Source organism: Solea senegalensis, linkage group LG21 (assembly GCF_019176455.1).
Source record: "Solea senegalensis isolate Sse05_10M linkage group LG21, IFAPA_SoseM_1, whole genome shotgun sequence".
NCBI classification, from domain to species: Eukaryota; Metazoa; Chordata; class Actinopteri; order Pleuronectiformes; family Soleidae; genus Solea; species Solea senegalensis.
The window spans coordinates 2,261,542-2,284,147 of record NC_058040.1 but is presented as its reverse complement, the minus strand read 5'-3'; the positions used below and the strand labels follow the sequence as shown (position 1 = coordinate 2,284,147).

The window sequence follows — 22,606 nt, the reverse complement described above, 5'->3', positions numbered from 1 at the left end:
GTGCGTTCTGTGATGCTAGGGTTTAAATTTTGAGAAAAATTTGTAATTTTTACTGTTCACCACTAAAATCATACGCAGAGTATCACCTCGGCACGAGCTGTGGTGATACTATGGTGATACTAATATTTGAATAACTGTGCCGTGCCGTGCCGAGGCGAGCTGGAACCATAGGGGCTTTACTCTCACAAAAACTGAAACAGTACGTCTACTGCAGTATCTTTACATCAATTTAAGTAAACAAAGCAACTACTTTTGCCATCACTTCCATCAACAAGTCACTCACTTTAAAATAAAGTTTCTTCCTTATTCCTCATGTAGTAAATGTAAATCTGAGATCTGCAAAGGTTTACTGTACACAGTCAGTCCTGTGCAAGTCTCAGGTCACACAACCAGCATTCTTGTTTTTATTTCCATCAAATTCTGCGAACATGGAAACTCCACACAGAAAGTCGTTCCTGGGATTCAAACCGGTGACCTTCCTGCTGTGAGGCAACAATACTAGCCACTGTCCAGTCATATTACCATCTTTGAAACACCATCTAATCTGTAATAACATTAACATTCCTGCACCGTAGGAAAGTCACAGGTGTAAATAATCAATGATTGACGGCTGAGTACAGTCACGCGGTGGTTCACCGTCACACCATCCTGACTTAAATGAACCGAACACAGTCCTCGTTAATGTGATCAGCAAGACCTGTGCATTTCCTGCTAAAACATGTCAAAATGTCGGCTATGAAAAAAAAAAACCCTTGTCAAACTGGTGGCCCGTGGGCCACATGCGGCCCCCCAATCGATTGCATGTGGCCCGACATAATGAAAACACGGCTCACTGCCTCCTCTTTCTTTAAACACACCCTGTGAGGGGATAGAATATAGACGGACTATAATACTAAGCAATATTTTTATAATAGTAATAGTAAGACATTCAATCATTAATTTATTATTAAATTATTAAATGAATTACATTCAACATTAAATTACATATACGTACCTGTATAAGCTTTACTGGTATTTTAAATGCAGTTGTCCATGTTATTGATTTATTTCTTTGTTTTTGATGTTAACAGATTTATTTAGCGTCGTAAATATGTTTTTATTATGAAGTATATTTGATTCCGTATCAAAACAAGCACTTTTACTTTTAAATTTTGTGAAATGCCCTCATGAATATCTTAATTGTGATATCATGATGGAATATTTTGTTTTTTATTTTTCAGCTCATATTACTGAACAGGCCCCTCCTGACCACACTAGATGCTCAAACCCCTGCTCTAAGCACTACAGAGTGAAAGTATCAAGTGTTTACCTTGAACAAGTAGGTGGCAAGAAGCAAAGCATTAGCATTAACAGTCAACACAAGCGACGTACACACAATAAAAGCTCTCAAGCCTGAGCGTCAAACACTATTGTACTGTTGAGTTTTACTCACATGTCTGAGCATCGTTCAGTGATTCTTGTCCTCCAACTTCTGCAATGCAAAAACAGAAGCAGTCAGCTCGCTCAGCCTCCCCAGGGTCTCCAATTACTTTAAAACTCAATGAGCGTTTTATTGTCAAAACCTGCAGAGGCCTCACACTGAGGCCGGAGGATACAAGTCACAATTAATATATGTAAAAGTAGCTGCAGCGGCGGCAGTCGTTGTCCTTTCAGTAATTAAACAGAGCCAAGTGCAACCTGACTGCTGATCATGCAATGTCAAGAGTGTGTTTGTTTTGGGTCACTTAACTTTTACTCTCCGTGTGCAGCATTAACCAGTGATCTTTGTTAAAGTAATAATGAAAATATCAACCATAAAACATACAGTTTGTTACCAAAGTGAAAGTCCCCTTTTAAGTCTTCGATGTAATTTAATTGAAACAAAAGTTTTAAAAAAAATTACTTTTATTAGTTATTTTTTCATTCATGTATTTTATTTAAAAGGTACCAGCTTGTGTTGCTGTCATAAAAGCTTCCTGGTAAACATTAACTACAAATCCCAATATGCATTTCTTTGTTTTGTATGTGTACTTGTAACAATAATATACAAATGAACAAATGCACAATTTCCTCTGTTTGACTAACATTTGCTACCGGGTTTAGAGAATTACTGATTATTTGTTTATCTTATAAGAAACAATTTAAACCTATTAAGATTTACGTCCTCAATCATGCACATTATCTACGACTTAAAATATACATTTGAATTTGGATTCTAATTCTAATTTATGATTTAAGTGTAAAATAAGCACAATGAGAATACAAAGGTTGACCATTTCTTTTTCTATTCATGGGAAGACGGAGCCAATCTTAGCTGAAACTGAGCAGGAGTTGGGATACAGACCTGTCAACAGCAAACTGCACATGATCAGTCAGTATCCTCCTCTGTACTGGTCTTTGCTGCCACCCTGTGGTCAGTAAGAGGAAGTTACAGTTCAGGTATAAATAGTTGTAATAGTAGGCAGAGGTGTTCTTTGACCCAATGTGGCAACACTGAATTTATTTGTTTTATCAAATTAAAACTGAAACTCTTTAAGATGAAGATGGATTGTGAATTGGAAATCAAGACTTTTTTGGCCTCTCTCTTTCTAGGGGTTGCCACAGCTGAAGCGCTGTCTTCTGTGTGACACCAACTGGTGGCACTGTTAAGAAAATGCAAAAATGCAGAAAACTACAGTCGCCTGAAACGCCCGTCTCTGGTACTGCAGACGCCATCTTCTCCATGTTTTTTACACAGGATGCCTTTCCTGACACAACCCTCCCATTTATCCAGGCTTCAATTTAGAGAGTCCAGTTAACCAAATCAATGGGAAGCAATGGGGAATTGAGTACCTTGTTCAGAGGTACCCCAGCACTTAACCCATCAGGATTCAAACTGACAACCTTCCAGTTACAAGTTGATCTCAATCTCTAGTTTTGGGTCTTCTTGATTGGACACCAGTGTGACAGCTGGTATCATCCAATAGGATCCTGGGTGCAGGTGACACCTCTGAACATCCTGTGGCAAAACATCAACATGGTGCCAGGAGTTGATGGCTTCTCTGGTTTCTGTCTGCCTGTTTCCTGGACTGTCTGGTGAGCTTCCCGTTTGGTTCTACTTGCCTGCCTGTCTGCTGTTCCCCCTCAAAGTAACTATGTGCAGCTCTGCCGCTCTGTCCACGAGAGTGTTCACATCACGTCTCCTGTCTATCTGCCATTTCCTCTGCTGTGGCTCGAATAAAGACCGTTACCAGTTCTGTGCTGCATTTGGGTCCGTGCTACAGCCGTTTCAAAACTCACATCTGTTGAAGTTGCTATAGAAACATGGTACAAAATGGAGACCTCCATAAAACAAGGCCCTTACATAAAGTACATAACAATGGCTTTTTCAAAGAGAATGAAAACCAAACAATACTACATACAATTTCAACCAATAAATCCTCAGAAATGTCACACACTGGATCTTTAATAATAATAAAAATAATAACTTAGATTTATTTAAGTGCCTTTTACGAAACCCAAGGTTGCTTTAACACTCCATATACAACATGAAACAGTGGTTCTTTAACGTTTTATACCAATTACCACCTGAGAAGTAACACCATTTTCATCAATGTTAAAAGTGGCGTAAATAGGCCGAGCAAAGTCAGCTACAGACTTTGGACAGGAGGCTAATTTATTCCAATGACATAATTTGTCCTCTCAACTAGGGGTGGGTCAAAATATTGATTTGGTGATATATCGTCGTCCTTCCTCATGCAATACGATAATCGATAGACCAGGGCAAATATTGATATTTTAATTAACAAATTAAGGCACTAAACTGTCCCTGCCAGTTTCACTTGCCAAGTGCTGCTACTTCACATCTCCTCCAGCGGTGCTACTCAAAAGAATGAGGGAAACTTGGGCGGTAGTTACCTGCCCGAGGGAAGGGGTTTACATCAGTGTAATGGTGGAGAAAACTACATTAAGAGATGCTCCATCCACGTTCAATGTTGTGAATAAATCGAGAAATACTACACTTTTAACTTTTCACTCACCTTTTGTTTTCTTCAGTTAGACAGATATCATAATGTATCACCATATGATTGTCTTGCAGTTTATTCTGGTTCTGGTATCACTCGGTAAGCCATTCCACCAGCGTGGATCAAAACATGATGATCATAGAATCACTGTATCGTGATTTTATTGGTATCATGTATTGTATTGTATCATATACGTTAGACACTGGTATAGGAAATTAATGGAATGAATAAATGGAGCGAGATAAGGTGACTCTATCCATCCATCTTCTACCACTTTATCTGCCACACGAGGGTCGTGGGGGGAGTCCCGAGACAGAGTCCCGCTGTCCCAATCTCATAAGCGGGATCACACCCTGGACAGTTCAAAGGTGACCAATTATTATTATTTATTTATCATGTTGTTATTTATTTAATTTTCTACGTACTCTGATCACATCCCCTGGTATTTACTGTAGAACAGTTGATTTTCCTCAGAGTCAGAGAAAGCTCATGTACCACTGGTGATACACATACACGTATTTAATGTTTTTTTTAAATCACATTTTAAAATTCTTCTGAAATATTTGCATGATTTTGTCAAATTTGACAGAATATTTTTTTTTATTTATAAATGGTCCTGATGAGACTCCACCCGCGCATGCGCACAGACTCGTTCTCCTCTTTCGACTGACCGACAGTGACCTCAGTATCTGCAGCACCGCTCAACTCGGACCGACACCGCACACACACACACACACATACACGTTACATACACACACACTCACTCACAGAAACACATACAAGCTGCAGTATAAAAGGCTGAGGCGGAGATGGCCGCGATATTCGGGAAGATCTTCGTGGGCATTTACGTGGAGATAAAACGGAGCGACGGTACGTTGACACACATACAGACACCGCTCTTCTCCATCCGGAGGGTCCGGGTGACCGAAGCTAACGTCACCGCTCGCCGCAGCGGGGACGTTACCGTTAGCTAGCACGCTGCTACACCACCCTCCCCGCAACGTTTGCTGTATTTACACTGGGTTTTTGTTTATTAAAACGAAAAAAATACATATATGTACGAGCTGAACGCTATAAATGTGAAGCCAGCCGGTTTCTTTTTTTGTACTGCCACACTGGTGTCATCTGCCGGTTACATAGACACACGCCGGCTCGGTGCTGCCAGCCGGGCGGGTCCGTCCACCTGTGCCGCTGTCCTGCTGCGCCTTGACTATAAAAAAAAGACACCTGCTCTGCTCTGCTTTACTCTGCTGTGTATTTTCCTCTCCCCCCTTCTCTGCATCATGGTTCCAGTGGAGGATGAGATGCTCTGCATCATCCACACTGGCCTGTGAATCATGGGTGATGGCTGCATCCTTCCTCTCCCCTCTGACTGCATCTCCTACCACTAGCCTTAACAAATATCCTTGTTTTTCACATGTATGTTTTTAAAACGGACTCACCGGCTCTGAATAATGTAGTGATTGACCCATAAAGTGAGCGGTGCGGTAGTGTGACAGTAGCGCACAGATTGAGTGACAGCATCATCCTTCATATGAGCCACACCCATTAGCATCTTATTTTACTGCTCAAGTTGTGACTGAGACAGATGGTATTTAACAGCAGTGCAGATTCTGAGATACTGTGTTTAACTGTATGTGATTTAAAGCTCAAGCAGCTGTGTGTGTGAGTCCTGTAAAGGTGCTGATGCTGAGCATCTCTACATCCTCTCACTGCAGGACGAATACATCAGGCGATGGTCACATCACTGCACGAGGACAACGAGAGTGTGACGGTGGAGTGGATCGAGAACGGGGACACCAAGGGGAAAGAAGTATGGGTCCTCTGCTCGCCACTGGGTGGCGTTCCATTTTGTTTTAACACGCATTTACGCAAAAAAACGCCTGCACAGAAACACAAAATTCTGGAATTATCCCCTGCAACCCTCATGTGGAGGATAACGCACTTGAAAGTGGATGGATGGAAATGTCAAATTACATTTTCTAAGCTTGACAGGGGAGGTGGTAAAGCTAGCACATTAATAAAAGGTGATTGCAAACGAATACAATGGATATGGTTTTAGCAAATAATAGAGGATGTTAAAAAGTCACATTTCTCCTGCTTCTGCATTTCACTGTTTTGGAAAAATAGGGGAAAGCAGCTGGGGCGAGATTCCTCTTTTGTACAAGAAGAAAATTACTACAATAATAGACAAAGGCAGCAACAAAGAGCCACCATATCCACAGCTATTGGCACTGTAGTTACATCAGTTGCCATTAGTTTGCTTTCCAGCAGTTGATGTAAACATGGATAAATGGATAAATGCACTTGCAAATCTTTGAAATTTTGGTTACATTTTGCGATACACGTTTCTCCCACAGTCCAAACACATGCCGAGGTAAATTGGACAATCTAAATTGACCATACTGTAGGTGTGAATGTGAGAGTGGATGGTTGTTTGTCTCTGTATATGTTGGCCTTGCAATGGACTGGCAACCTGTCCAGGGTGTGACCCCGCTTTTTGCCCCTGTGTCAGCTGGGATTGGCTCCAGTGAACCACTGATTACTGATTCCCTTTGTAATGTTCATATTTACTCTTGCTCTTGTATGTCTTAGTATAATTTATCTCAAGGATCTGAGATTTTCTTCGGGATAGGTCCAACTTTGAAAACAGCAGAGTTGGTTTTATGGGGGATACAATATTTGAATAGAATTAGTCATCAAAAAGTTTGGCTGTAGCCACAAGAGTAGGCAACATATATTCAGCATTACAGTTAGAAGTTCTACAACATATAATAGTTCTACAACATTTCAGTATAATGTAAATCAGAGATACTGTTTTCAGCCATGGGGTATTCTGGGTTGTGACCAATGACAGTCTAGAGTAAGGCTGGGTGATACGGCTGATAAATAATATCTGGATATTTTTAGTGCTATAACCTGATATATGAGATATGTGGAGATATAAAGCTGCACACAGGTTGTTTCTGCTCATCAAAGGAGTGTGACAATACGCTGTAAATACACTCTAAATATAAATAAAATGTCTACTGTATTACATGCTGAAAACTTTTAGATAAAACCTGGTTTATTTTGTTAAATGAATGATATTTAAAAACAATTCCCTATAAATAAGGTCTAATTCTACTATAAAACTAATAATTAGGCTTAAACTTAGTTGTTTTTTTAATCGTTGATTCCATGCATTTTTTTTTTCAAGGCTGTTGGCTTTTGCAACAGCCTTGAAAAGCAGGAAAAGTCATCACAGATACTTTATCATAAGACGAAATGTTGTCTCATGTCCTCGTAAAGATATAGTAGTAAGATATATGCAGTAGTCTAGAGACAGATGGTGCTCCTAATGGCTGTTCTACAAGAAGTTTGTGTTATTTTCTAAGATCAAAGTGAGATATAGGAAGTGTGCGACCATGTGCTGTTTGTTGCTGATGGGTCACACACATATTCCATTACCTCACAGATTATCACGCTTCTTTTCTCTCACATACGATATGGAGGGCTGAGTGTGTGTGTTTGTGTGTAGATGGTATACAACACTGTTGTTCCTCCACTGTTAAATTAATTTAGTTGTTCATTTAAACATTACTGCCACTTTGTATGTGTTACAGTTTAATTGGTGCTGTTACTCCAGCAGTGGACTGTCCTCCCCTCCTCTCATTTCTGCCTCAGATCGACCTAGAGAGCGTCTTCGCTCTGAATCCAGATGTTGCTCCTGATGAGGAGATCCCACAGAGTCCTGAGCCTCCTCTTCATCCTTCCAATGTTGCCAAAGCCAGCAAAGTTCCCAAGGTTTGCTCCTCATCATTCACAATTTAATAATAACAATTTAATTTATTTAACTGTAGATTATTTTAAGGGTCAGTTATTTTGAGTTCACTAAATTGCAGCTAATAAACTCATGATCATGTTGACCATGTCCATGACATCCAGTTTAACACAAGGATATCCAAGTCTGGTTCTTTCTACTGTCTAAATCATATTTGAGAATTCTATTGCCAAACTATAATGTAGAGTTCCTATACAGTAAATAATCTTTTTTTATTCATCAAAGCATTTTCTTTATTAAAACAGCTAATGTTAAAGTTTGAGAAGCTGAAACGTGATTATTTGTTTTTGCTTGAAATTGCTTGAGATTTTACTGATCATCAGTATTGATAATTTTCTATTTCGTTTTTTGTTTTGTGACATAATTGCTGCTAAGTGTGAATCCAATGTTAACTGAATCTACAAGGGGATTGATTTAGTAATTGGTGAATAGATAGCTGGAGTTTTTAAAGCTGAGATGGGCCCCTGATAAGAGTTGATTGAGACTTGCAACATCATGGTCAGAAAACCACCAAAGAAGCTTCAGGCCAATAACTCTGTCAAATCTTCACAGCATGTCAACATTCCAACCATAAAGTGCTCTTTAGGGAGAAAGCAAAGGCAAGAGGAGAAGGACAAAAACAACTGTATTGGTTCTGCCAAAGATTTGTAGCTGTAGGGAAAATATATTGTTTTTTTAAACCTGTCTTATTCTCACTGATGTAGATTTTGTATTTTACGCCATACACTAGTGCAGGGATCTCAAACTCAAATGACCTGGGGACCACATGAGCTTCTGGTCAGACAACAGTGTGGCAAAAAACAACTGTTCCGAAGGTTTGGGCGATATGAGCTTTATAATTATATCCCAATATTCCATTATGATATCTAATATTTAAAATCAGTGTTTTCACACAAAAGGATATATAGCTCACATTATAAAACATGTTTATGGTGTAAATGAATATAAGTTTGAGACCCGGCACTAGTGCAAATCCAGCTGTTAATGTTCTTATTGGACTTTACTCTGATCAGTGTCTGTGAAGTCAGTCTACGTATGTGTTGTTGTAGTTTATTAGACTGTAAGTCGTTTTGTTGTTATTTTCAGACCAGACGTGCCACAGCAATACCAAAGGCTGAGAACACGCCTCGGGAGAACAGAGGTGCGTTTGATTTACTTGTGTAGACACCTAAAAACCCACTGAAACACATTCTGAATATGAGGTAATTCATGATGTGTTGCTGCACCTGCCACCCAAAAAGTAATAATAGTAAAAATAGTAAGTTTGGAGTAACCCAAAAAAACACATGAGATCCGATTTTTCCAAAGCTGATTCAAACCACATATGTAAGTGGATTTGCTTGCACTTGGATAAAATTTCTAAATGTCTTCTCACAGAACGCGATTAGAACCTGCCACTAGTTTGTTCAGAATTTAGCGTGGAATCTTACGTGATTTTCGTATTCCCATAGCAGGTTCCGCATTATAATCAATTGAAACTCAGCTTCAACTATTCTTTGTGGGATGGCACATGAATCCAAATTTCATCATGCTTTATCAAGACAATGAAGCATTTAACCCTTAGTGCTCAGGATCTGTGCCGCCATGTGCACCCATGGAATAATACACAACTCCTTATATGGAAATCCTGTGGGGGTTGTCTTATGTGCTGTTAAGTCAGTTATGATTCATTTACATATACATATTACATTTTTAGTAGTGATATAAAGTAGCAATTCTCAACCCTCTGTATATACTGTACATGTAAACCGAGTAAAAGGAAAAAGCAGCCATAATGCTCTGTGTTATTATCTAGTTTAAGTTAGTGATGATGTGTCACTGCGTGCTCCTCAGCTGCAGCAGTCGGGACCACGCGGGCCCGCCCGAGCCAGCACAGCCAAGTAGCAGAGCCACCTCCACCCGCCATCGCTCCCCAGGCTGCGCTCAACCAGGCCCTGTTACAACAACAGAACGGTAACACACCCCAGCTACTAATACTTCCATGATGGAGCTTCCAGGCTGTGTCGATTTCTGACGGACACGTCGCCGAGGCCAGAACCAGTGATGTCATGCTCTAGACACAGCTGCGAGTCTGAGCGCCTCAAAGACTCTTTCACAGTTCACTGACGTTGGCTTTGTTCTGCTTTTTTTCCCCTGCTGGCTTTGTTGAGATTAGCATAAATGTGCACTAAACAGAACACTCAAAGCATTTATTTGTCTTATAGCAGAATATGACGATATTTAGGTATGACGATATTATTTCTATGGCTCAAAAAGCCAAAGAAAAAATGCCAGAAAGATAAAAAAACTGTACTTTAAGCATGTAATACAGATTATAAACAGTAAATATTTTGTGTTTAAATATTGAGTGTATTTACAGTGTATTGTCAACATCTCAAAAGAAAACTTTTCATGAATCCACATGTACATCTTGTATTTCGGAATATAGCCTAAAATATCCAGATATTATTTATAAGCCATATCACGATAAGATGATATTTCCCATGTCGCTCAGGCCTGACAAATGTTAGGTACTGACAAAATCATTGTGCTTGCCCACTGCACTAAGAAGTCACAAAAAACTATTTTAATCACTTAAATGGCCACCATCTATGCCAATTGTACACTATCTTGGGAATATATTTAAACGGTTATATTTTGTCACACCATTAACTCTCCTGCACCAAGGTCCATAGAGAAATTCTGCGTTTTTAGCTCACTGGGACACAGGAGCTGCTCGCCTCCTGCTCTTTGTTTCACTTTGGTAAATCTGAATGAAGAATTTCAACCACTGTCAAAATAACACATGAATCTACTGATGGAGGCAGCAGTAGATCGAGAGCTCCGGTGCTGTGATGTAAATTTGGCATAGATATTATGAGGTGAGCATTTTTTGTAAAGAGGCGAAAGCTTTGAAATATTACTCCTAGATTTTACTCCAGAGACTTTAAGACTTCCTAGCTCTCGTCACCTGACGAGAGCTAGGAAGTCTGCAAGGAAACACCTGTTCATTCTACAAAATCTAAACAGATACAGTGAATTTAAAGTGTAACAATTTAAAAACACATCAATGCCACTAATTAACACGCACAAAAGTGAAGGTTATTCTGACACAGCTCCTACACTAAACAGGGGTTAATCCACCACTGAAAATAGTCCATCAAATTCACAACTTCCTTGTTTTTTAATAACCTTTTCACTTTAAAGAACGTATTATTCAGCCTAAACTAGCTAAAAAAAAATCAACTTTCCATATCTAATGTGTTTTTAACTCATCACAGCATAATTCTCTGATCTTTTATCTCATTTGCTCCCAATACAGCCCGCAAGAAATCCAATTGTGTAAAAGAAGTGGAGAAGCTGCAGGAGAAGCGAGAAAAGAGACGACTCCAACAGCAAGAGCTCAGAGAAAAGAGAGCACAGGTGAGGAGCCAACATATACTGTACTGTAACAGAAGTGCAGTCTAACACAACAGTCAGTTCTATAGTTTGTAGTTTAACAAAACACAACATAACCTGCAGGTCACATTAAAATGTTTAAATAATATTAACACTACTAATAACACTTGATATTGAAAGGGTGTCAGTGCTGAAGATGCTGATATTTTCATTGGGAGTGACCAAGAAAGACGAGGATTATAAATTAGCATCTTCATGGCGAGCTCAAGTTGAAAGGTTTGGAAATAAAGTAAGAGAGTAAAAGGTTGAGATGGTTTTGTCATGTGCAGAGGAGGGCTAGTGATTATATTGGACAAAGGATGCTGAAGATGGAGCTGCCGGGCAGTAGGAAAAGAGGTTCAAGGTTCATGAATGTTGTGAAGGACGACATGAGGACAATTGGTGCAAAACACAAAAGGGACAAGATGGAGGCAGGTGATCCACAGTGGCGCCCGAAGCCGAAAGAAGAAGATTGTTGATTAACATTACTGTCCAATGGGTCACTTTTTCAAAGCACCAAAGGTCACCTTACAGTACAAGGAGGAGCAAACAGGAAATATTCATTGATTTACACTATTTTCTTTGTTCTCTCTGTTTCTCTGCAGGAGGTGGATGTTCAATTACCAAACTATGAGATCATGTGTATGATCAGAGACTTCAGAGCCAGTCTGGACTACAGGCCTTTAACCACTAATGATCTGGTAAGTGTGGGTATTTAGAGACATGAGGACATCTGACTGTGGTTCCCAAAGCTCTAATGAATATTCGATTTGCACCTTCTTGTGTTTCAGATTGAGGAGCACAGGATATGTGTGTGCGTACGTGCACGTCCCCTCAATAAGAAAGGTAAGTAAAGCTTTACTCTGCAGCATACAGTTACATATGCGCATGAGTGACGCATGTTTGTCTCCTAGAGTTGACAGTGAAGGATTTGGATGTCATCACCATTCCCAGTAAAGACGTAGTAATGGTCCATGAGCCCAAGCAGAAGGTCGACCTGACGCGCTTCTTGGAAAACCAAACGTTCCGATTTGACTACGCCTTCGACGAGAACTCCACCAACGAAATGGTTTACAGGTGATTAGACGATTAATCTGTCGATTATTTTTATCTATAAACTATCAGAAAACCTTAAAAAATGTTAATTGGTGTTTGAAATGATGATGTTCTTAAATGATTAACTTTTATTGATTTCTTTGTTATCCAGAGCAAAGAAATGAAGAAAATATTCACATTTAAGAAGCTTAAACAATCAGAGATCTGGTTTTAATCATGAAAAAAAGCTTTGAAACGATTAATCAATAATCAAAATAGTTATCGAGTAATTTAGTAATAGGTTAATCGATTAATTGTTTCAGCTCTACAGGTGATGTGTTTTTCTCCATGCACTCGAACACTCAAATAAATAATAAGCAAAAGGCAGAAACCAGTGTTGCTAAAAGTAAACTCTGGTTCACTAGATTCACTGCTCAGCCACTCGTCGAGACCATTTTTGAGAGGGGGATGGCGACCTGCTTTGCATACGGACAAACTGGAAGTGGAAAAACACACGTGAGTGGTTTGATTTTTACTTGAGAAGTGTTTTAAAGTGCACTTTTCCTGTTGTAACCCGCGCTCTTCTTTCAGACAATGGGAGGAGACTTTTCAGGAAAGAACCAAGACTGCTCCAAAGGGATCTACGCACTTTCTGGTTAGTTTTCACCTTTCACCTCCATCATCACTGCTGCTCACTGATGTGGCCATGTATAACAAAGTGTCTGTGTTCCTCTTTCTGTGCAGCCAGAGATGTTTTTCTCATGTTAAAGAAGCCAATTTACAAGAAGTTGGATCTTCAGGTCTTCGCCACATTTTTTGAGATTTACAGTGGGAAGGCAAGTGTCTTTTTATAAGAAATGAGACTCCTTTATACATTTAGTGAGCTTCCTTAAAGTGCACATATACAAAACAAGCAACAAAATAGGACGTAAACAAATAAGAAATAGAGTAGAAAAAGAATGGGGTCTTAGCAGCTACGATGATTGCAGTTAATTATTGCACCCAAGTTCAAATATTATTGCACGTGTGTTTAAAATAATATTGTGCAGCATATGTACAGTAGAGGTTAGTTCATGTCTAAGTTCAGGGTGGTTATGGCTCTGTAGCACCTTCCAGGGGGCAAAAGGTTACACTAAATGTATATTGTTTTTTTGTCAATATTAAATGATGCGAGTCATGAGTGAATATGTTCTGTGCATTACAGGTGTTTGACCTACTTAATCGCAAAGCCAAGTTGCGGGTCTTGGAGGACGGGAAGCAGCAGGTGCAGGTGGTGGGGCTTCAGGAGAGGGATGTGAAATGCACAGAGGACGTCCTCAAACTCATAGAAGTGGGAAACAGCTGCAGGTAAACAAATGCAATGGTTGATGAAGTGAAAGGTAGACAACATCTTTTCATTTCCTATGTTTTTCTGCTGTGACTTTCACAAAGTGAGACCTGCAAATGTACAGAAACTTAGTAAACAACTAAGTTAGCTAACTAAGTCAGACAATAGTTTTAGGCTGGGTGAACCCAGCTCACCCCTGACAACAACACAGCTTTAGCCAACTTCCCTTAAAAAGGAACCAGTCACTGGTGCTGTGACACATTTTGACTACTTCTGGACAACAAATCCAGACACTGGATTGAGATACAGCTACAGAAGTGACATCTCGACTTTTGTATACATCCCACACGGCGGCCACCAAAGAGCAACTGTCCTTCCATTCGAAAGAAAAGCTTCCCCAGGCAAAAGCCATTAGACACCGTTACTAGATAGCAATTGTTCCTGGAAAATTACATACAGCATGTTTGTTAATTGGTCTGATTAGTTGTAGGTCCATCCAATTGTGTATTTTTATGACCACATCCTATCAAGACTCATACTCATAAATGAGATTGAGATGTATTCTGGGATTAGCCAGGCATGGTGAGGTTTTTTTTTGATCGATTTTATAAATATCCTTAAAGATTTACACATTAAAGATTCTCTGTGTTCATTTCAGGACTTCTGGTCAGACTTCAGCGAACGCTCATTCCTCTCGGAGCCACGCCGTTTTTCAGATCATCCTGCGCAGACGGGGGAAGATGCATGGAAAGTTTTCCCTCATTGACCTGGCGGGGAACGAGAGGGGAGCAGACACGTCCAGCGCGGACCGCCAGACTCGCCTCGAAGGAGCTGAGATCAACAAGAGTCTGCTGGCGCTCAAGGTCTCTTCCTCTTCCTCTATGACAGTGTTACAGCAGCTACTATTTTGCATCTTTCACATTTGGTCCCTCTTTCAATTGATCTAGACCTCTTTTGCCCATGGGGTTCTGCATTTACTGTGTGAATAGATTTTTATTTATTCTGTCCTCTGTCACAGAGGATTTTACAGTTGATTTGAAAGAATTCCACATGCTTGATTTGTCCACTCAACTTGTACAAACCAAATATTAGAATAATATGAATAATATGAATATAAAGCCCCAGACATGAGAAGCTGGAAAAATGTCAATGATGAAAATAAGACTTGCTGTGGGTGTGTTTGACCCTGTGTATTCAGAAACTACGACCCCACTCAGCCACTGACGATGTCCTTGCCTTTGCAGGAGTGCATTCGAGCCCTGGGTAGAAACAAACCTCACACTCCTTTCAGAGCCAGCAAGTTAACCCAAGTGCTGAGGGACTCCTTCATCGGAGAGAACTCCAGGACGTGCATGGTAAGGACACATTTTTCTGTAACTTTGGCGATGAGGGGCACTTATGAATGTATGATACACCTGAACAGTTTTGAGTGAGGTCATGATTTGGGCTGATCTACTGTTTCCCCTGCACAGATCGCAACCATCTCTCCTGGAATGGCGTCATGTGAAAACACCCTAAACACGCTAAGATACGCCAACAGGTAAAACACATTTTTCTGAGCTGAGGAAGAAAAACTCACCAGAAAAAAACAGAATAACCAACACAGAAAGTAAGATTCACAAGCTTAGCAAGCAGTAAAATTAGCTTTACATTTACCAGCTGCAAGATTGTAACAAACAGTCCATTATATTTTCATTTTAACTCCCTCTGCATTATACGTCATTATATTAGACAAACTACCTTGTCGGGGGCCAGAGGCTGCATCTTTGCCAAGTACCTGAAATGCTGTCACACGAATGTTCTGATATTGATATCGGTCCAAAATCAAGATTATATTATCCAAGATTATATCGGACTGCCTCTAAAATCTCCGATATAAGCAGTCATTTCCGCTCCAGGACTTCTATCCCGCAGCGCCCATTGTGATCACGTGGGCTCTGCGTGTTTTTCTCTAATCAGAGGCTACGAAGCCGCACAGCGCGAGCGCGAGTTAGCCATTAGCACCACACTAGCTCATCATGAGGCGAGCTGCTAAAACAACATTATTTCATAAACCAGCGCCACCTGTCGACTTTCAACAGCGTCCGTGTGTTAATTATACCCAAAAAACAGTCATGCCAAGAGCTTTGTGTGTTTTAAATGTGTCCTCGGGCTCCGGGTTTACCTGCGGGACGAGTCACTCACCCTGTGTGGGTTGGGCTAATCCAAAATAGTGAAAACAAAGGGGGTGTTCTCTGAAGACACGCTGTTACCTGTGAAACACGGGTGCTCTGAAAATATCCCCATTAGCACTTGGTACTTTTCTCCTGATGAAATTAACCATAGACTATATGAAATTGAAACATGGCAAAAATCTAATATTCTTATGTTGAAGGTTAAAACTTATGTAACCCATTGGTTAATAATAAATGGGCCAGTTTTTCTCATACCGACTGTTACTGACTTGTTCTCCGTTTAAGTAATATTACTTGATCAAGCCTATTCTAACATTCCACACTACAAAATATGTAATTAACGTATATATGATTCGTGCTGATATCGGATCGGATCAATATCCGTATCGGCCAATACTCAAGGCTGCAATATCAGCATCAAGATTCAAGATTCAAAGATTCAAAGTGTTTATTGTCATATGCACAGTAAAGAAACACGTTTCCCTGTACAATGAAATTCTTACTTTGCTGTCCACTCAAAAAAAACAGCAAAAAGTAGAAAAGTATAAATATACATAAGAAAAATATAAATATTACAAGAAACTAAAATAACATATATGCATAAAATAAGTGTAAACATATGCATATATGCAAGGAATGAGAATATTACAAAAAAAACTAACATAACATATATGCATCAGAAGTGAACACGGGACATCCCTATCTGTTACATGGATGTATTATAAGAACTGGATAGAGCACCGCCCCTCTGGTTCTGTTCATTCCTATGGAGCACATGTTTTACCACTTTATCCTCCATGTGAGGGTCATGGGGGGGGGCGCTGTACCAATCTCTGCTGACATAGGGCGATAGGCGGGGTCACACCCCAGTCCATCACAGGGACACATATAGAGACACACAACAATTCAGTCTCCCTCTTCTTCAGTCAGGTAACTTCCTCCCAAGTTTCCCTCATTCAGAGACATCATGTAGTGACACCCAGGGATTGTTTAAACCGCCTTCATTTATTGGTTAAAATATTAATATTTGCCCTGGTGTTTGAATTGCATAAAGAAGGCGACGATATATCACCAAATTTGTGTTTACATGACTTAAAGATATGAGTGACATTCCTCATCCCCTCTTCCTCTTATTTATGTCTTTGTCTCTCTCTCTCTCTCTCCCTCCCTCCCTCCATGTTTTCAGGGTAAAGGAGTTTGGGATAAGTCCCTCAGACATTCCCTTCTCCCAGAGTGGGGGTGGAGGGGGTCGCTCTGAGCTCTCCCCTACTTATGAGTATGATCAATTCACGTCCCCTCCCATCACCTCTCTCTCTCTCTCTCCCTCTCTCTCTCTCCACAGTTCCCTTTCCATGGCATCATGACATCATCCTCTTTCCCCATTGATAATCACTGTGTGAGCCTGGTGGTGATATTTAACAAATCTAATGAAAAGACAAAAACCAATGTATTCTAACTCATTTCATCTGTTTGAACAGACTGATTTAGTGTATAATCATATATAGCTGCTTCCTTTGAGCCACTTAATCACCATAAACACACACACTGTAGTTTACTTTGACTCCTACTCACACAGTCACCTCCTTGTTGCCTCAAATACTAACTACCAGAACAACTAGTCAAAAACTAGTCAAACAAAAACCAGTTTCCTTGTTTTATGCCTCTGTGCAGTGACAGCTGTGGCTAAAGAGAAAAGACATGATTTCATTTTGATATCTATGAGATATTGCAATATAATGCAAAAAAAGAAGATATTTTTATCTCATTCATTGACTATAGAGTTGACTCTATAGTCAATGAATGAGATAAAAATATCTTCTTTTTTAAAAAAAAACCATCAATAATAGAACAAATACTTTACTACTACTACTAGTTAAGTTGTTTTTCATGTTCATTCTTATGAATGAGAAATCTTAGGAATGCCTTCAGGGATTTTTTTCCCCAAATTTGCCAAAATAGAAGCAAAATAAAACTTAAAGGGGAATTCCGGTATTCTTGGACCTGGGCCCTGTGTTTATAAATGTGGGTGTGTATGTGAAGTTTCAGGGCATAGGTTTGGTTACAAGGCTGGTGGGGACAGAACAGCACATCACCTGCTCTCTCTCCACCGTCTCCTCTGTGACTCGCAGCAATGTTTCTGCTCGGCTGTGATGCGTTCACTGATTCACTCTCGCACTTCTCTCACAGGGCGGAGGTTTGCGTATGGAATGGTCCACCAATATTTGGAGAAAGCCAGATTGTCCCTGCCGATATTAGAGGCGGGGCAACATGTACGTGTATGCAAACGCTGCGAGAGGAGAGGGGGAGTGAGCGGATTTCACGAGTGTCAGTGAACACATCATAGCCGAGCAGAAACATAGCTGCAAATCACAGAGGAGACGAGAGAGATTTTCTGTTCTGACAACAGAGCGGCACAGCGCCCCCACCAGTCTTGTAACCAAACCTACGCCCTTGTTTACAACAACAATCCGAGCCATTTATTGGCAAAAACAAGCACTTTTTATGGAGATAACTCTGAATAGCGGTTGCCCTGTGCTATCTGAAAAATTCTGATGGTTTCTGAAAGCTGACAAGTTGCACGTCAAAGCCAACATGTGGTTATTACGGTAATTTGCCGGTGAATCAGCGTCTTTGTCACCAGAGATGAGAGAGTTGGAAAAACGCCTGAACATAGTTTCTTAAATTGTTAATACACTTTTTTTTTAACATACAGTTAATTGTTAATAGCTGCCAGATATTGAAAGTTATTCTGGAAAAATGGGCAAAAGCACTTATTCACAGGACATTTTCTGGGCCTTTTATGGTTAAAATAAGCAAAAAAAAAAAAAAGGCTTAGGTGTTAAAGAGTTAAAGCAAATTTGAGATGATTTGAAAATGTGTTTTCTCTTGACTAAAAGTGATCTTGATGCTAAGATGCACCTCATGTCAAGTAGCTGAAGCGTAGCTGCTCACTAATAGATTCTGGATTCTTTAGGATTATTTTGAGGGAATAACATAAATGAACATTACATCACATTTTATGTGTCATAAAATGTGTGATGGTCGTTTTCGTGCTCAGGTTGTGTTACGTCAGCGAAGATCACGTCTGCTTCCTAACATTTTTTTTTCCTTTCGCTCCATCATCCATTAGTTACTGAATCTAAACCTGCTTTTCCATAAAAACCTGCATGGAAAACCCGCTCTTTTGACTTGGCATGTTGAGTATTTTCACCTCCCACATCTCTATCTATGTCTGCATGCAGCTACAGCGCCAAAGCCGCTCCCGCCTCCCCTCAGCACTTAGCAGGTACTTACAGTTTCGCTGTTTGACGCAGTGTCTGTGTTGTGTTGTCAGGGTGAAGGAGCTCACTGTGGACCCCACAGCAGCGATGGAGAGCCGTCAGGGACTCGTCAACCAGCTGGAGGTGCTGGAGGCTCAGTGGGGAGTTGGCAGCTCTCCACAGAGGGACGATCTGAAGCTGCTCTGTGAACAGAATGTAAGACACACAGATCAACTCAGGTGGATATACTGTACTGTAGGTCATAAAGGACAGTATGTATTCTTTGTTTTAACCCTTAGCGCTCATGAGGCACGGATCAGTGTACTCATGGTAAATTGCCGTGGGAAGAATACACAACTCCTTATATGGACATCCTGGGGGTGTGTGTTTATAGGTCACATATTCAGGCTTTAAAAAATTTGTTTTTTTCATTGTGTTTCAAAGTTATGATTTTTAGTCGTGATATAAAGTAGCACTAATTGTGCAGAAGTCACAAAAATAGAGTGTTTTTCTTCTTTCAGGATCAGTATAGCATTCTTTGTTTGGCTCACTCAGTTTAACTCATTGTGACTTTTTTTTGTCTTTAAGGAGGAAGAGGTTTCCCCGCAGCTCTTTACTTTCCATGAAGCTGTGTCTCAGCTGGTAGAGATGGAGGAGCAGGTGCTGGAGGACCACAGGGCAGTGTTCCAGGTACAAAGTCAAGTCACAAAATTATCCTTCAAATCATCCATCCATCTTCTACCACTTTATCCTCCGTATGACGGTCACGTCTTCACAGTCTTGTTATGTTAAGACCCACATGACAGGAGACCACATATCTGTTAGTTACATGAAAACTGATCAGCTCTCCCACCATTACTAACCCACAGCTGCTTACTTTCCACTCAAGATCCTTTTCTGCTAATTTCAGTATTTACTATGCAGAGTCAGCAGATGTTTGTCAGCAGTTGTTAAGCTTGCCTCACACAGAGGCTGTTGAACCGCGCGCGTGTCCCCTCCACAGGAGTCGATCCGCTGGCTAGAAGATGAGAAAGTGCTTCTGGAAATGACAGAGGAGGTGGACTACGATGTCGAGTCGTACGCAACTCAGCTGGAACAGATCCTGGACCAGAAGATAGACATTCTCACCGAGCTGAGAGGTAAATTGATCTCATGTCAGCAGTGATTTTAAACACGTACTTATCTGGACAGTGATGGAAGTCATCAGTCCCAGCTCGCCTCGCCTCTACGCGCTTTAGGTTGCGTTTCCACTACAACAGAGTCGTCACTGCACGACTGCTTGAAACTGCCGTAAAGTGGCCACGAGTCGTGACGACACCCATAAGAATCTGAACTCCTGTTTTGAAGTCTTTAGCATTGTTATTTAAACCGTATCACGCTGAGGGTTTGCAACCAAATGTTCAGATATGACCACCATGTGGATTTTATTGTCAAGCTGCGACTAACATGATGATGTTTCTCAAACCTGGAAATCATTTCTCAAATGTTTTTTGTTCACAAACCAAAATGATTCACTTTTAATGATTTCTTTGTTTTTATGGAGCAAAGAAACCAGAAAATGTTCACATTTAAGAAGCGTAAAAATCTGAGAACCCGTTGACTCCGATTTTCCTTAAGCCTTGGTTAAAACAGAAGACCGCACATTGTCTCACAGTGGCCACAGAGATTGTAACCACGGTGATGTCTTTCCTGCTATAAACTGTCATCGATAACTCTGCTGTCCTTCTCTTTTCTCCCAGATAAAGTCAAGTCGTTCCGTTGTGCGCTCCAGGAAGAGGAGCAAGCTAGCAAACAAATCACGCCCAAGAGGCCTCGTGCACTATAGAAAAAAACACACGTTTCACTGTAACGTTGATTTGTCTGGAGACACGTGAAGGCCTCGTCTCTGAGGAGCTCTCTGAGGAGCCGTGTCCCTGCGTTTGGTTCGCTCCCCGTCCTCCATCAGTCCACGTGTAAAACCAAAGAGCAGGTCGTCTTTGCTCTCCATCCTCCTGTGAAGTGTATCTACCAGCTCTCTGTTCTGTGTGTGATGAGAAATCAGTTCATTGTATAAAACTAAACTAAACAAAAAAAAAATGGAGGGGGTAAATAAATGTTTTCAAAGAATTTTATAGAGTCAATCATTGTGGCCAATTTTATAAATAGCTGTTGCCATTTTGTGCAATATTTGGAGGATAATCCTCCTGTTGTTCCCTGGACTTCAGCTCAGGAGAGACCAGGACATGTTTTCTTTGTGTTTACAGTCAAATTGAGCTACCGTGTGTTTGTGTTGTTGACAACCCTAAAAATAAGAATCTCACCTTGCATCATGTTACTTGACCTGCAGAGGGCGCTGTGCTCGCAGTTGATTTTAGAGCGTTCCAGACATTTTCTGTAATAAAAATAAAAACACTACTTGTTGCCACACTTGGTTCATTTATTCGGGAAAAAAGGGCCTGAGCTGTGTGTAGTACACTATGTTTTTGGTTTGAATTATTTTAAAGTATGCAAAATAAATGTGGTTTATGCGACAACATAATGAGACATTTTAACTATTATTGTACACTATGTGAAGGTTACTGTTACTTTAGACGACAACCATTTGTGTGGTAAGTACACACAACTACACTCACTAGACATCCAGATATGGTCAACATGAACAAAAGTCATTAAATGGAATTTGAACATGGGGATGTACACACACGCACGCACGCACGCACGCACTTCTCTGGGAGAGAAAATACCTTGTTGATGCCACAAAAATCAAAAAGATAGGTAAGGAGAGTTCAAAATCACACAAAAAAACACCCCACACAAGACGGAAACTACTAAATAAGGACACAGGGAAACCCAGAGAAAGCCAGGGGAAAATAACTATGAAAACCACAATAAAAATCCAAAGCAAATCAATCTAACCTCCATTAACTGTTAAGTCTCTGACAACGTCAAATATAAAAATGTCCAATATAGATGCAGACCCTTTATCTGGTGTCTTGTGTACACACTAAAATGGCCAGTGAGTGTATTTACTGATACACAGGTTACATAATGCATGTTCATGTGTGTGTGTGTGTGTGTGTGTGTGTGTGTGTGTGTGCCCTTAAAATATACCCTTAAAGACTTAATCCTCTCAGTGACATTCTCAATCACTTAATCATCACTTATTAATCAAGTCATCTCTCACAGCCTGGCAACCCAAAATGTCACTTTTATTCATGTCTTTTTAAAAGTGATCTATTAACTATTCATTTGGTTCAGGGAATTGGTTGGTGGAAATATTTAAGACAAAGCTAAATCACTTACCATGATTAGAACTGTTGCTCATTAAATGTGCAGCATTAAGACTTGAAACAGGTTTCACGAAACACTTCACAAAACAACACTTTCACTTTCCTCCGCCCTGAGAAAGAAAAGGTAGTTCACTGTTAAAATACTCAGATATTATATGTACATATATATATATATATATATATAATGCCCTTGGTTTTGTGTAAAACTGTAATTGTTACCTTCAAAATGCAAATATTATATTATTGTTTTTACCTTTAAATTGTAGCGCGTGAATGAGCCCTGTGTACGGCAGCCATTTTGTGTTGTAGGAAAACACA

General features: G+C 40.2%; 1 protein-coding gene across 2 annotated transcripts; it reads left to right on the top strand.

The window, feature by feature from the left end:
* Positions 1–4,645: 4,645 nt before the first annotated feature.
* LOC122758096 (kinesin-like protein KIF2A) lies at positions 4,646–21,423 on the top strand. 2 transcript variants are annotated; one of them, XM_044011980.1, is made up of 21 exons: positions 4,646–4,853; positions 5,702–5,796; positions 7,650–7,769; positions 8,893–8,947; positions 9,640–9,759; positions 11,108–11,208; positions 11,829–11,924; positions 12,015–12,069; positions 12,138–12,300; positions 12,684–12,774; positions 12,850–12,913; positions 13,003–13,094; positions 13,463–13,605; positions 14,244–14,448; positions 14,830–14,940; positions 15,058–15,125; positions 16,946–17,035; positions 19,094–19,235; positions 19,608–19,709; positions 20,023–20,158; positions 20,759–21,423. In XM_044011980.1, the coding sequence occupies exons 1-21, from the start codon at positions 4,793–4,795 to the stop codon at positions 20,842–20,844; spliced, it is 2,196 nt and encodes a 731-aa protein (XP_043867915.1). In that variant the 5' UTR covers positions 4,646–4,792; the 3' UTR covers positions 20,845–21,423. The 2 variants fall into 2 exon arrangements, with proteins under 2 accessions (XP_043867915.1, XP_043867916.1); XM_044011981.1 differs by lacking the exon at positions 16,946–17,035.
* The last annotated feature ends 1,183 nt before the right edge of the window (positions 21,424–22,606 follow it).

What these genes read in the sequence shown, in the direction of transcription:
- LOC122758096 (XM_044011980.1), top strand. Translation starts at nt 4,793, where the DNA reads ATGGCCGCGATATTCGGGAAGATCTTCGTGGGCATTTACGTGGAGATA. An exon ending in CTGGAAGTGGAAAAACACAC is followed by an intron (nt 12,775 to 12,849) that starts GTGAGTGGTTTG and finishes CTCTTCTTTCAG; the next exon opens with ACAATGGGAGGAGACTTTTC. An exon ending in ACGCTAAGATACGCCAACAG is followed by an intron (nt 15,126 to 16,945) that starts GTAAAACACATT and finishes CCATGTTTTCAG; the next exon opens with GGTAAAGGAGTTTGGGATAA.